We start from the raw sequence: 15510 nt of genomic DNA on the forward strand, positions 1-15510 counted from the left end.
GAAACATCCATCAGCTGCCTCCTGTACACCTCCTACTGGGGATGTGCCCGCAACCAAGGTACATGCCCTTGACCGGAATCGAACCCGGGACCTTTTGGTCCGCAGGCCGACGCTCTATCCATTGAGCCAAACCAGTTAGGGCAAGTCAATATATTCTTTAAATTCACGGTGTAATTTATTTAACTACAGTGTGACACAGTCTTATAAATACTAGGTGACTTGCTGAATTACCTAAATTTTTTCCTATGAAGTGATTTTCTATTCTTTAAATTTATAACATTATATTTCAATGTTGGATTTATAATACACAAATAAAGAATAAAAAAGTTGGGAAACTTACCTGAAAGCCACCTTCATTGAGAGCTCTGGCTCCATATGCAATCCTTTTTCCACCTTCCAATGTTGGCTGAATGCTAGGATGGTGTTTCCACCTCTGGAACTCTCTAAATGGACTCAGGTATGGATTTTGATAGTCCAGACCAACCTTAAAATTTTTATAATTAAATTTGATATATTTATGCAATTAGACATTTTTATTTCAAATTATGTTAAGCTAAAATGTGAGTAATTTTTATCAGAAAACATGTACATTAAATTTCTTATACTCAAAGTACTTAAGAGAATTATATACTGTAACCTAAATTTAAATAAATAACTAAATAAAATGTTTGGAAAAGAAAGGGTAAACAAAGAATACCTTGTGTTTATAATCAGAAAAACTTTAAATATTTGGAACATATTAATATCTCACTGTGCTCTATATATCAAAGTCCATATTAGAAAAATATTTGTAGGTAAGTGTCCTTCACATTGTGTTTCTATAAAAGAACTGTAATAATTATTCAGTTACCAATACCAACTCTACAAATACATAAGCTATATACAGTACTACTGAGGCAAAAATGAACAGGATGTAATCACACTTAGAAAAAAGAGGAAAGAAATATTAAAGGTTACATTTTAAAGGCATTACTGTAGTGCTGAAATTAATAACCAAGGCTTTTATGCTTTGAAAAGATTGTCACTAGAATAACTACACAAAGATGGTGCTGCTGCAACTTGTCTGGATTTCAAAAAGCACATAAGTTTAAAAATGGTTCATATGCAGGTTTAATCATGACATTACACAATAAACTGCTACCAATTCCAAGGTGCAGAAATTCGCAATTTTTCTGTTCCTTGTGATGTTCAAGATGTAATTTACTAAAGGTAGAAAAGGCCAAAAATGAGAAAATGCTCATGTTTTAAAAAAGTTTTAAGTTCAAACCCAGTGCTGACTAAATTTTCAGGGGCAGCATGTCATAATGGGCTTTGAGGTGTGTAACTGCCTCTATCATTTAATAGGCCTATTTGGGAAAGTAGTTTAACTTGTTTGGACTTCCCATCAGTAAAAAAGGCTATACCTACTTCAAAGGATTTATGAAACTTAAGAATTCTCAGTGAAATATCTAGCAGTGCCTGACACATAGTAGCTACTATTAATAAAGCTAGGTGTGTTAAGTAGACTAATGTCTCTAATAACCATAAGCACTTTACATGCTGATTACATTAGAACAGTGGTTCTCAACCTTCCTGATGCCGTGACCCTTTAATACAGTTCCTCATGTTGTGGTGACGCCCAATTTCATTGTTATAAATTGAACATAATTAAAGCATAGTGATTAATCACAAAAAACAATATGTAATTATATATGTGTTTTCCAATGGTCTTAGGCAACCCCTGTGAAAGGGTCGTTCGACCCTCAAAGGAATCGCGACCCACAGGTTGAGAACTGCTGCATTAGAACATAAGCTTTAAGTAAAGCATTTTACATTCTTCAGATTCAATACCCTTCTTTTATAACCTTGATGATCCAGTGACTAACAGAACTCTCCATAACGGGCATATAACTTACCACAAAACCAAGAGCCACCAGGGGTTCCCCTTCATTTAAATGGTAGAGGAAAGAGCCTCCATAAGTGTGTCTGTCCAAGGGCCAGCCAACAGTGTGATCTACTCTCCCAGGTTTCCACTTCTTTTCATCAATAAGCCATAGCTTAAAAAAAAAAGTCCTAGAGTATTATTTAAATTTTTATGTCACTACAATGTATAAAACTTGCCAAGTTTGTCTTATTTATGAAAATTACAAGTAAAAAACTGTAACAAGAGAAACATAAAAAAAGTACTTCAAATGTCAAAGAAAATGATACCAAACTGCAGCATGATGAATCAGAGTAAAGAGAAAGGTCAGAAATGTTATGAACACTTTTAGACATTAAGATGTTCAAATCAATAAGACTTTCATATGATTCTAGGAAACACCCCAGAAGAGATGAGGGAAACTTTTGGGGTTTTTGTAATATTCTCTGTCTTAATCTGGGTGGTGATAATATGGGTGTGTTAACCTTATAAAAATTAACTGAACTGTACACCTAAGATCTGTTACTGTAGACTCTGTTACTCTTCAAAAAAGTATTTTACTCTTTCTTGCACAGCCCCCTTCTCAAATTAAGCAAATGATTCTCATCCTACTTTTAGAATGGTAAGTTTAAATTTTAAACAATTTCCATCTAAGATATCGTCTAAAAAGCAGGTTAATATGTACAATCTACCAAAACAATTAAACCCTTATTCACAACATAATGAATCTAAACCTTTCTGAGCTTTACCCTAAAAATAAATTTAAACAAAAGGATATAATGAAACTTTTAGATTCTAACTAGAGGCCCGATGCACAAAATTCATGCAAGAGTAGGTCTTCTTTCCTCCGGCTGCTGACACCAGCTTCCCTCTGGCACCTGGGACCCGGGCTTCCCTCGCAGCCCAGGCTTCATCTGGAAGGACGTCCAGAAGAAAGTCTGGTCTCATTAGCATATTATGCTTTTATTATTATAGATACACTTAAAGTGAAAAAATAGTCTAGTGATTGGATAAATTGAGAAAATACACAACACTTAACCTAACTAAATTTTAGGTTTCATGTCAATATACCAGGACTGAATGTAAGTTTCATAAATGAAGTTATCTTCACATTACAGTTTTGAATGAAAAATTCTTGTAGGATGTAGTCATCCTAAAACTAGCATATGACTAGCAGGTCCAACACTATTATGGGTGATGGCATTACAATTAAAAAAATCAATGTTACAAATATTTTCAAGTTCAAGACTTCTTTCAGCAATATTTGATAAAACAATTACAACATATATATGCAATTTAGATGACAATGAATTTTGATTGTAATATTTTCTAGCCCTTTGAAAAATATCCCAAATATTTTCAGTCATAACCTTTCAAGTCAATGAAAAATATAACTGTAAAATTAAATCAACATTATAATTACATTATAATACAATGAATTTAAAGTTCCATATTTCAACATAAAAAATTACAAAGACAAGCCAGGATACCTCCTTCAGTCCAATTCCATAGGTTTGGGGTTCACAATTGGCCCTCAAATCAAACTTCTTATACAGTTGTTTGGCTAGATGTCCATGGCAACCCTCTGCAAAAATTGTAACTTTGGCATGTAGTTCTAGTCCTCTCTCAAATGTTGTCTAAAAAATAAAAATGTTAAATTGCAACATTTGATAACTTTAAAAATATTCGTATCCTGGTCAATTTTGAATTGAATTATGATTCAGGTATAGTAGAGACAATGCATATATGTTTGAAGTAAAATTTAGTACTGTTAGAAGTAGAATCTAATTTAAGTTTAATATTATATTTTGTGTCTTTGTGATACTTTTCTATTTTACTTCAAAAGTACTTGATTGAACAGTTAAGTTTGTAAGAATTAAGACAGCAAATAAAGCACTTTTGCCCCCCCCCCCCAAATTATCTAAAAATATAAAGCAAAAAGTGAAAGGCCATTTCCCCACTATTCCTGACTTCCCAATCCCATCATTTGAAGCAAAAAATAATAGTTTACTTGTGAAATTTTCATGGCAGAAAATTTCCATGAATAAAAAACAGAGCCTATTTATATCCTTCTAATAGAATCACACTAAATAGAATCACACTAAATATATCCGTCAGCTAGTTGCCTTTTTCACTTTAATTTTACTTATTCTGTATTGCTGAATGTATATTGAAAACAAATGTGTTTTTTTTCCAAAGGGGAAAAAGCAATGATTAAAATCTTATCTCTCTTGCTCTCTTATATTTTTTCTTTTTCTTTTTTATTAAATCTTTATTGTTCAGATTATTACAGTTGTTCCTCTTTTTTCCCCCTCATAGCTCCCCTCCACCCGGTTCCCACCCCACCCTCTGCCCTTACCCGCCCTCCCCACACTGTCCTCATCCATAGGTGTACGATTTTTGTCCAGTCTCTTCCCGCATCCCCCACACCACTCCCCCCCCCCCAAGAATAGTCACTCCACTCCCTTTCTATGCCCCGATTCTATTATAATAACCAGTTTATTCTGTTCATCAGATTATTTATTCACTTGATTTTTAGATTTGCTTGTTGATAGATGTGTATTTGTTGTTCATAATTTGTATCTTTACCTTTTTCTTCTTCTTCCTCTTCTTAAAGGATACCTTTCAGCATTTCATATAATCCTGGTTTGGTGGTGATGAACTCCTTTAGCTTTTCCTTATCTGTGAAGCTCTTTATCTGACCTTCAATTCTGAATGATAGCTTTGCTGGATAAAGTAATCTTGGTTGTAGGTTCTTGTGATTCATCACTTTGAATATTTCTTGCCTCTCCCTTCTGGCCTGCAGAGTTTCTGTTGAGAAATCAGCTGACAGTCATATGGGTACTCCCTTGTAGGTAACTGACTTTTTTTCTCTTGCTGCTTTTAAGATTCTCTCTTTGTCTTTTGCTCTTGGCATTTTAATTATGATGTGTCTTGGTGTGGTCCTCTTTGGATTCCTTTTGTTTGGGGTTCTCTGTGCTTCCTGGACCTGTAAGTCTATTTCTTTCACCAGGTAGGGGAAGTTTTCTGTCATTATTTCTTCAAATAGGTTTTCAGTATCGTGCTCTCTCTCTTCTTCTGGCACCCCCATAATTTGGATGTTGGTACGCTTGAAGTTGTCCCAGAGGCTCCTTACACTATCTTCATATTTTTGGATTCTTTTTTCTTTTTGTTTTTCTGGTTGGGTGTTTTTTCCTTCTTCATATTTCAAATCTTTGACTTGATTCTTGCGATCCTCTAGTCTGCTGTTGGAACTCTGTAAAATATTCTTTATTTCAGTTGGTGTATGCTTAATTTCTCGTTGGTCCTTTTTCATAACCTTGAGGGTCTCACTCAATTTATTGGCGGTTTCTAGAAAATTCTTGTAAAACCTCATAAGTGTGGTTTTGAACTCTATATCCAGTAGTTTTCTTTCCTCCATTTCTATCATTTGTGACCTGTTTCTTTGTCTCCTCATTTTTATGCTTCCCTGTGTTGATGAGTGGCTTTCTGTGCTAGGTGCCCTATAGGGCCCAGTGACTCAGCCTCCCCAATTACCTTTTTGGGCTGTGTGCACAGTCTTGTTGTAGTTAAGTCTTGATTGTTGTAGGTATCACTGGGAGGAATTGACCTCCAGGCCAATTGGCTGTGAGAATCAGCTGTGTCTGCAGTGGGAGAACTTCTGTGCTGGGATACCCTTCTGGGGCAAGACTTGCTTCAGTGGGGCTTTGGTGCTCACTGAGTCTGCCCCCTAAGTGTGTCCCTTATGGATCTGAAGTGTTGTAATCTGGATAGTCCCACTCTGACCACTGGGTACACTGGCTCTTGGGTCTCTAAGGAGGTGCTAATTTAGCCTCTGCCTGAGGTTACCCAGCAGGAGCTATGGAGAGATCTGCAGATTCCTCTTCTTTGTTTGCGGTTTGGAGATGCCCAGATGAGGCCCAGCTGTGAAGCAATGAAAGCTGCTGTGGGACCTTGGGCCTTCTTTTGGAAGTTCTGGGTCTCTCTGACCCAGCTACAGTTTGTTAGGTAATTTTCAGATTGCAAAGGGCCAGGCCTTTCATATGCAAAAGCCTCTGGGCACAGCTTGGGTGGGGCAGGGTCTCAGGGGATCAACAGGGCAGAGCAAACAGCTATGGCTACTCCTCAGTCTTACGCTAAGAGGCTCCAAGTCTCAGTGTCCCGGTAATCGCTGCAAGCACCTCTGAGAGAAAGCCGCCCTCAAGTTCCAACTGATGCCAGACAGTCCAGTTTCTCCCCGTATTAGTCTGGGTCCCCAGAGACTCACCCAGAAATGGAGTTCAGAGCAGTCGGGAGCTTGAGACTCCCCCCTGATTGAAAAAGACAACCGTGTCCTCAGTTGCCAGCCCTTTCCACGTGCGCCTCTGTACCTCTGCACTTCACTTCCTCACCTCCTCTGGGTCTCAGTGTGCTTTTCACTTTCCTTCTAGTTGTAGAATTTCCGCTCAGCCAGCCTTCCTGTGGTTCTGGATGATGTCCTTTTTGTCTTTTAGTTGTATTTTTGAAGTGGTTGTGCGAGGCAGCAATTTCTGGTGTTTACCTATGCTGCCATCTTGGTTTCTTCTAAATTTTATTTTTTAACTAGTTATATTCAACATTTTTTTGTATTAGAGGTAAGTGTATAGAATAGTTGTTAGACAATCATATACTTTACAAAGTGATCCCCAGATATTTCAAGTACCCACTTGTACCATACATAGTTATAATACTAGAGGCCTGGTGGATGAATTTGTGCACAGGTGGGGTCTGGCCAGCCTGTCCCAATGGGGGCTGATCAGGGCAGGATTGGCAGGGCGGGGGAAGGGGCCGTAGGCGGTTGGCCACATAGTGTGTGTCATAGTGACAGGTCGTTCTGGTCACTTGGCGCATATATATATATATATATATATATATAGACTAGAGGCTCGGTGCACAAAACCATGCCCCAGTGGGGTCCCTGGGCCTGGCCTGTGGGATCTGGCAGAAACCGGCTTTCCGACATCCCCCAAGGGATCCTGGATTGCAAGAGAACGCAGGATTGCGAGAGAACGCAGGCCAGGCCAAGAGATCTCACCAATGCATGATTGGGGCTGGGGAGGGATGTGGGAGGTTGGCAAGCAGGGAAGGGATTGCGGGAGGGCTCCAGGGCGTGTTCAGCCCATCTCGCTCAGTCCTGATCAGCTGGACCCCAGCAGCAAGCTAACCTGCTGGTTGGAGTGTCTGCCCCTGGTGGTCAGTGCATGTCATAGCAAGCAGTTGAGCAGCCTTAGTATATCATTAGCATATTACACTTTGATTGGTTGAACAGTTAACCAGACACTTAGCATATTAACCTTTTATTATATAGGATTATTTACTATATCCCCTATGCTGTACTTTACATCCCTGTGACTATTTTTTTTTAATTAAAATTCTTTATTATTGAAAGTATTACATATGTCTCCTTTTCCCCTCATTGACCTCTCCCCAGCTGCCCCCACCCCCAAGCACATGCTCTCACCTGCTTACTGTCTGTGTCCATTGGTTATGCTTATCTGCATGCATACAAGTCCTTTGGTGGATCACTTACCCCCCTTCTCACACCCTCCCCTGCCTTTCCTCTGAGGTTTGATGGTCTGTTTGATGCTTCTATATCTCTGGACCTACTTTTGTTCATCAGTTTATGTTGTTTATTATATTCCACAAATGAGTGAGATCACGTAATATTTATCTTTCTCTGACTGGCTTATTTCGCTTAGCATAATGCTCTCCATGTCCATCCATGCTGCTGCGAATGGTAAGAGTTCTTTCATTTTTATAGCAGCATAGTAATCCATTATGTATATGTACCACAGTTTTTTAATCCACTCATCTGCTGATGGGCACTTAGGCTGTTTCCAAATCTTAGCTACTGTAAAATGTGTTGTCTTTTTTCTTGTCAATATATATAAGTGCTCTTTGCTATTCCTCCCCCCAATTTACTGTTTATCCACAGACTTCACAGTATCTTTTGATATACATAAGTGTTTACATTTTATATAGTTCAAAAAGGTTTGTCTCTTGTAAGTTTTTAATTTTTTGTCACTATCAGGGGTGGGGAACGTCTGGCCCACAGGCCGTAAAATGCTGGGAAATCTTTTGGTCTGGCCTTGCCAAGACATTAGGGATGATTTAATTAAATGTTTGACCAAATATAGCAGGCATTTTAAAATTGATAATTTTGTATGGCCCACGAATGATGTTATAAATATCCAAATGGCCCTTGGCAGAAAAAGGTACCCCAACCCTGTGCTATAGCATGGTTTATCCTACCCCTAGGTTGTAATGATAATCTAGGGTTCTTTCTCATTTTTTTCACTGTTTTTTTAAATTTATTATTTATTTTTTAAAATATATTTTTTATTGATTTCAGAGAGGAAGAGAGAGGGAAAGATAGAAACATCAATGATGACAGAAAATCATTGATTGGCTGCCTCCTGCATGCCTCACACTGGGGGAATCGAGCCCACAACCCACGCATGTGCCCTGACTGGGAATGGAACCTTGACCTCTTGGTTCAAAGATCGACACTCAACCACTGAGCCACACTATCCGGGCTTTTTCACTGTTTTAAGAAATCATTAGAATTTTTAAAAAATGAAGGTCCAATTCTACTTGCTTCCAGATGGACATACAGTTTCCCAGTAGGTACCAATTATAAAACAATTTGATTTTAATAAACTAAAATATTACTTAGTATGTTTCTGCTTCGTCTTAGAGAAAATGTGTCCCTTAGTGTTGGAGCCACAGTGCCTATAAGCAAACCTCAGCCTGACTACTTAATAGCTGTCTGACATTGGGTAAACTACTTAACCTCTGAAACTTAAAAATGTCCAAGTTAGAATTCTTATAATAAGATGCCTACTAGACTTTGGAGAAGTACTGAATAAGCAGGTGAACATATGATTCTGGGAGTCAGAAAAGGTAGTTAAAACCATGTGACTGGATACAGTCACCATGGAGAAAATGTAGAAAGAGGACCCAACACTGAGCCCCAGAGCCTCCAAATTTAGAGAACAGGAAGAAGATAAGCAAGGCGACAGGAGGAGAGGCCAGTGAAACAAGGAAAGCCAAGAGAAGGTGATGTTAAAAGCCAAGTCAAGAAAGTGTTTCAACAAGGAAGAAGTTATTTGTATCAGTGCTGCCTAGTAAGGAGGTCAAGTAAGAGAAAACAGAAATGGTGGGGAAGGGAGCCTAACTATAGTGGGTTAAACAGAGAATGGAACAGCAGAGTAAACAGAATTCTTGGTCTTCTTGCTCCAAACTTGTGGTATTAAAAGATCTATTTTAAAAACTGAGATTTTGGAGTTCAAATGGTTAAGATTCCACTGTAGTTGTCTATATGAATACAATATCTAAAATATAAATATTTTACAAATACAGAGCACAGAACACAAAAATATATATCAGAATATGAGAACACACAAAAAATGAAATATCAGATGACAGAATTTGTTGTAATATTAAATATAAACATTTCTAAAAAATAAAATATAGCCCCGCTGGCATGGCTCAGTAATTGAGCTTCGACCTATGAACCAGGAAGTCATGATTCGATTCCTGGTCAGGGCTCATGTCTAAGTTGTGGGCTTGATCCCCAGTGTGGGGTGTACAGGAGGCAGCCAATCAAAGATTTTCTCTCAGCATTGATGTTTCTATCTCTCTCTCTCTCACTTCCTTCCTCTCCGAAACCAATAAAAATATATTTAAAAATGTCCTATACAATAAAATCCTAATATGCAAATCAACTGAATGGCAGAACGATGGGCGGAACGACCAGTCGCTATGATGCGCACTGACCATCAGGGGGCAGATGCTCAATGCAGGAGCTGCCCCTGACCAGGAGGTGAAGGGTGTATGCCCCCGAGAGGAAGGCGACTGGCGGCAGTGATCAAGAGCAGGGCCAGCCGGCTAGTGGGCAGCGCTAGGCCACTAGCCAAGGCAGGTGCCAGTAGGGGCCCCCTGATTACCCTACCCACTGGACACCCCACAGAGGGCAGGGCTGGTGAGCTGCCTGCACCAGGCTGCCAGCCAAGGTGGGTGTGAGCAGGAGCCCCTGAACGCCCTGCCTGCTGGTTGCCCGATAGATGGCCCTGATTGCTGGCCAGGCCTAGGGACCCTACCCTATATATTGGAAACAGTCTCTTAGATTTAAAAATTAAAACCGGGCAAGGCTATTCTAACACTGAAAAAACAGGATGATGCAGCGATGACATACATGGACTCTGGCTTCCACATTTTGTGGTCAGCCCTGATTCTGACACTTATAACTTTGTGACAAAGACAATTACTTAACTTCTCTCCGCTTCAGTTTTTCCACCCATAAGATGGGGAAAATGGTACTACTGCCTCAGAAGGATCATGTTATGTACTACTTTCTATAATCAGGGCAAAAAAATATACATACAACAGCAAGATGCCTTTCATTGGTACATGCAGCACCCCAGATTGCGAGAAAGGTGTCCAACTGCTGGTTTAGGCCTGACATCTCCCGAAGGATCCCAGAGAGGACACAGGCTGGGCTGAGGGACCCCCACCTCCCACGCACGAATTTCGTGCACTAGGCCTCTAGTGTGTGTGTGTGTGTGTGTGTGTGTGTGTGTGTATAATTTATAATTAATTTATTATGATCACAGTATAGAAAAAAATAACTATAACAACAACAACAAAAAATAGCCCAGGCCAGGTGGCTCAGTTGGTTGGAGCGTTGTCTGTATACCAAAAAGGTTGCAAGTTTGATCTCCACTTGCGGTGCATACAGGAGGCAACCGATCAGTATTTCTCACATTAATGTTTCTTTCTCTTTCTCTCGTCCTAAAATCAATAAACATATCCTGGGGTAAGGATTAAAAGAAAGGATAAATATAAAAAAACCAATATTCTTTTATCATTATGAGAAGCAGTATGAGATAATAGTTCGTTTGCAAACTTAGCTATATACCAGAATCCTTGGGGACTTGTTAAAAAAACAGCTTTTCACCCTAGCTGGTTTGGCTCAGTGGATAGAACGTCAGCCTGCAGACCGAAGGGTCCTGGGTTTGATTCTGGCCAAGGGCATGTACCTCAGTTGCAGGCTCCTCCCTCACCCAGGCCATGGTCTCGGCTTGTGCAGGAGGCAACCACTCGATGTGTTTCTCTCACATCAATATTTCTGTCTGTCTTTCCATCTCTCTTCCACTCCCTCTAAAAATCAATGGAAAAATAACCTTGGGTGAGGAAAAAAACAAACCAACAAACAAAAACAGCTTTTGAGCCATAACTATGAGACATAGCAAGTCTCAAGACCTCATCTGATACTGATTTAGCCAAACTACTAGAAGAAGCAATGTAATAGCTAAAGCTCAAGAGCTTTAGTATTAGACAGCAATGCAAATGATTCTTGTCTATAGAAATAAAAATTGTTCAGGTGGCAATGCAGTTGATTGATAACCTACATATGTGTATGTTTTTTGAATGCTCTTTGACTTGGTTGTAATATCTTACTGATTCCCTCATTATTGATTGAGTGAAATGAAATCTTCGACACATTTGTTTTATATCTTAAATATGTTTTTATTGATTTTTTAAAAATTATCTTTTTCATAGGTTTTCTTCTTGATTTTTAGAAAGAGGGAAGGAGAGAGAGAAATATCTATCAGCTGCCTCCTGCAAGCTCCCCACTGGGGATTGAGCCTGCAACCCGGGCATGTGCCCTGACCGGGAAACATACCAATGACCTCTTGGTGCAGGGATAATATCCAACCAACTGAGCCACACCAGCGAGAGCATGTTTTGATCTTTTAAAAAATTCTTAAACATGTTTTATCTATTTATTAAAAGATGTTTAATTCAAAGACGCCTTTATATATTTTGAATGTGAGAAAAATTCCAAATTAATAATTCTATTCTAACATACACTTAACATGCAGTTTGTAACAAGACTAAATTATTAAGTTTAAATTGACTCTTTGTTTTAATTTGTCAATTTGTTAAGCACATAATTATTAAAACATTTACCTTTGGTGCACCATCCTTTTGTATGCCTACATCATTAGTGGCAATTCCTTTTATACTACCATCTTCATGAAAAAGAACCTAAAATGAAAACATATTTCATTATCACCTTAGGATTCAAAATGACCTAGAAAAGAAACAATAAACAGCCTTAGATTTTTTTAGAAAGTGAATATGTTCTCTAGATTATAGAAATACAGGCTTTAAAACATCCAGGCAAAAGGAAAAACATGTTCTTAAAATACTGTCTTTTAGAGTATGAAAGAACACAGCTCAAACAGCTGGAAATGAAAGAAATGCCACCACCTTGATCAGGAAGAAAATGGGGAAGCTACCAGAGAGCTCACTAAAACATCAGTAAGATGAAACCAAAAGCTGTTTGAAGAGTTCCGATATCAAAAACATGTACAGAGCCAGAAACCAAGGCCTGTAACAAATGAAGACCATCAGCATGGATGGAAAGCGAAGTATCAGGAAAGCTTCTGTCCCAAGTGAGTGAAGACTCCCTCCCCCTCCACCCCTGCAAAAAAACCCTAAACGAACACATAACAACAAAACAAAACAGGTAGACAACAGCCCAAAGCTGATTAAAGTTTATTTCTGGAGCAAGAAGAAAGGGGAAAAACTGGTCAAAAGTATACTTCTGAGGATGAGAAATAGGTTATTCTGCTTCTGTTTCCTCTCTGGAGGAAAATGCTCTTTGGATAGGAAAGTACAAAATGTACATTAGAAGCACATAACAAAAAGCACAGGAGTGGAAAGGTAAAATAAGGATTTGCAGCAATGGAAATTAAAAGAAAGAAAAAAACATTTTACTTGATACCTTGAAAATGAATTAACAGTAGAATATAGCTATGAACTAGAACTGAAGGCTGGCTCAGAGTCCCAAAAAACTGATATCCTATTGATAACTAGAGGCCCAGTGCATGACATTTGTGCATTCGGGGGCAGGGTGTCCCTCAGCCCAGCTTGTGCCCTCTCAGTCTGGGGACCCTGCGATGGATCACTCCAAAGAGGTAGGCCCTGCCAACCCACCACAGAGCCACCATGGGGTAGCCTGGGCCTCCCTCTGCGGGGTGATCATGGGGTGATGGCAGGGCCCCCCCGACCAATCGCATAGCACCCGCCTTGGCTGGCCTGGTGCCAGTGGGTGTCATAGCGTGGTCATCTGGACGGTCATTCTGCTGTTTGGCCGTTCGGTCGATTTGCATATTATGCTTTTATTATTATAGATCAGCAGTTCTCAACCTGTGGGTCACGACCCCTTTGGCGGTCAAATGACCCTTTCACAGGGGTCGCCTAAGACCATCCTGCATATCAGATATTTATATTACGATTCCTAACAGTAGCAACATTACAGTTATGAAGTAGCAACGAAAATAATTTTATGGCTGGGTCACAACATGAGGAACTGTATTTAAAGGGCCAGAAGGTTGAGAACCACTGTTATAGATGATCTTTAAGGAAGTAAGAAAAAGAGGAGGTACTAGAGACTTGAGTGTGTATGTACTCTAAATGTAAAAATAATGGATTCTACACACCACCTATTTGTGATTTTGACATGAATCTCAAGAACATTTTAACCAGGAGAAATGTAAAGTTCCAACCTTGGGCCCAAAATACAAAATGCATATGTATGGGCTGGAAAAACAAATTAGTAACAGCAAGTATAATACAGGGACCTAAGAGTTTTTCTTTGACTTACACACTGTAAAGGTAAAAATACGAAATTATTTTGAATTTTCCCTGGCTCAAAAATAAGAGATTCTTTCAGCAAATCTGTTAGAAAACTTAACTGTAAACTCATTCTCTGAGATATATGTGAATCATTTTATTTTATTTATTTTTTAAAAATATATTTTTATTAATTTCAGAGAGAAAAGGAGAGGAGAGAGAAAGATAGATAGAAACATCAACAATGAAAGAGAATCACTGATTGACTGCCTCTTACACGTCCCTTCTAGGGATCAAGCCCGCAACCCAGGCATGTGTCCTTGACCAGAATCGAACCCAGACCTTTCAGTCAGCAGGCTGATACTCTATCCACTGAGCCAAACCAGCTAGGGTGAAGATTTTGTTTTTAATAATTTCCCCAATAGTACTTAGTGAATATCAACAGTATGATATGGTTGCCAAAAGAGTTATTTTGAGAGAATTAACAGAATAACATTTTCTAGAATGAAGAAGGTAATGGCCCTACTCCACACTAGGCTTGAAGTAGTGTATGCATTCTGGGTACCACCTTATAAGAAAATAAAAGGGAAATGTATTCAGAGGAGGGCAATGAGAATACTGAAGGAACTCAAATTATTAACACAACTGAAAGAACTGAGAATGTTTAAGCTGGGAAAGAAAAACCACAAGAGTAAAGTTAAGGAAGAAGAAAGAGCAGGGCATAATTATAAATGAAAGGTTTCTTTCCAATTGGAAGAGGGCATAGATTTGTTCTATATAATATAAAATATAAATTTCTATTCAATATGAGAAAGAGTGCATTACCAACAATCCATGACCAAATGAAAATTTAGAGGTCTTTTCATCCCTGATGGGATTCAATCATAAGTTGGACCATCATTTGATGTGGGTATAATATAAGGAATTCAAGTACTCTTTGGATTAGATCTTTTTAAGATTCCTTCTAATTTTGCAATTCTAAAATCATATGGCTTTTCCTTTTATTTCTTTATCTCTGTACCTTTCTTTGTTTATTCTAAAGAAAACATCACTTCCTATAAACATTAAACACAAAACAAAACTATACAAACCTCAGCAGCAGCATAACCAGGGTATACTTCAACACCAAGGGCTTCTGCTTGTTCGCCCATCCAGCTTACTAAATGTCCCAAGCGCACAATGTAATTGCCATGATTATTCATTGGAAGACCTACAAATAAATGCTTACTTTATAAATCTGACTTTCTATTGATAAAACTAAAAAACATAAATACTTAATTTAAAAATTCAAATCAATGTATAATTTCTGCATAAACATACAGTCTTTTATGGTCACAATTTTGATTTCTATAATTTTGATCTAGAACTCTATTAAATTAAAAACAATATTACAGCATTCAATTAAAAATTCCTGGTTGCCTTTCAAGACTAACTCAATTCTTCTAGACTGGAAGACAAAATAACTGGGTTCCAATCCTGCTTCCCCATAAGCTAGCTGTATAACTCTGGGTAAAGCCTACAAATCTCGGGCCTCAGCTTTCTTATCTGTAAAAGGACGGAACTTCACCAGATGAAATGTAGTTCCTTCCCATTGTGTAATTCTATAATTCTGTGATTATTTATCATACCTTACCTGGAAGAATTGGCACAGGAATTCTATATTTCTGTGTTAAAATTGCAAACCTGTCTTCTGTTACAGGAGTGTTAAGGGGAGCCTAGAAATAAAATGTTAAGAAAGGAAAGTTTTAGTTCATATCTGTAAGGGTAAATACAGATAAAAAACAAAAAGTAAGGAGACAGCATGGATGGACCTTGAGAATATTATGCTAAGTGAAATAAGCCAGTCAGAGGAAAGACAAATACCACATGATCTCAATTATATGTAGAATCTAATGAACATAATAAACTAATGAACAAAATAGGTCCAGAGGCATGAATGCATGGAA

The 15510-nt window shown here is 38.4% G+C and overlaps 1 protein-coding gene across 1 annotated transcript in view; it reads right to left on the reverse strand.

The window, feature by feature from the left end:
• Positions 1 to 15510, reverse strand: part of ETFDH (electron transfer flavoprotein dehydrogenase) — a 37675-nt gene that overhangs the window by 9671 nt on the left and 12494 nt on the right. The window contains exons 4-9 of the mRNA XM_036312448.1: positions 15198 to 15279; positions 14656 to 14774; positions 11894 to 11971; positions 3391 to 3537; positions 1896 to 2036; positions 341 to 484 (exon numbers count right to left, since the gene is read on the reverse strand). Coding sequence (XP_036168341.1) covers positions 341 to 484; positions 1896 to 2036; positions 3391 to 3537; positions 11894 to 11971; positions 14656 to 14774; positions 15198 to 15279 — 711 coding nt within the window. The remainder of the gene's footprint in view (positions 1 to 340; positions 485 to 1895; positions 2037 to 3390; positions 3538 to 11893; positions 11972 to 14655; positions 14775 to 15197; positions 15280 to 15510) is intronic.

This window comes from Myotis myotis, unplaced genomic scaffold (genome assembly GCF_014108235.1).
Source record: "Myotis myotis isolate mMyoMyo1 unplaced genomic scaffold, mMyoMyo1.p scaffold_m19_p_6, whole genome shotgun sequence".
Lineage (NCBI taxonomy): Eukaryota > Metazoa > Chordata > Mammalia > Chiroptera > Vespertilionidae > Myotis > Myotis myotis.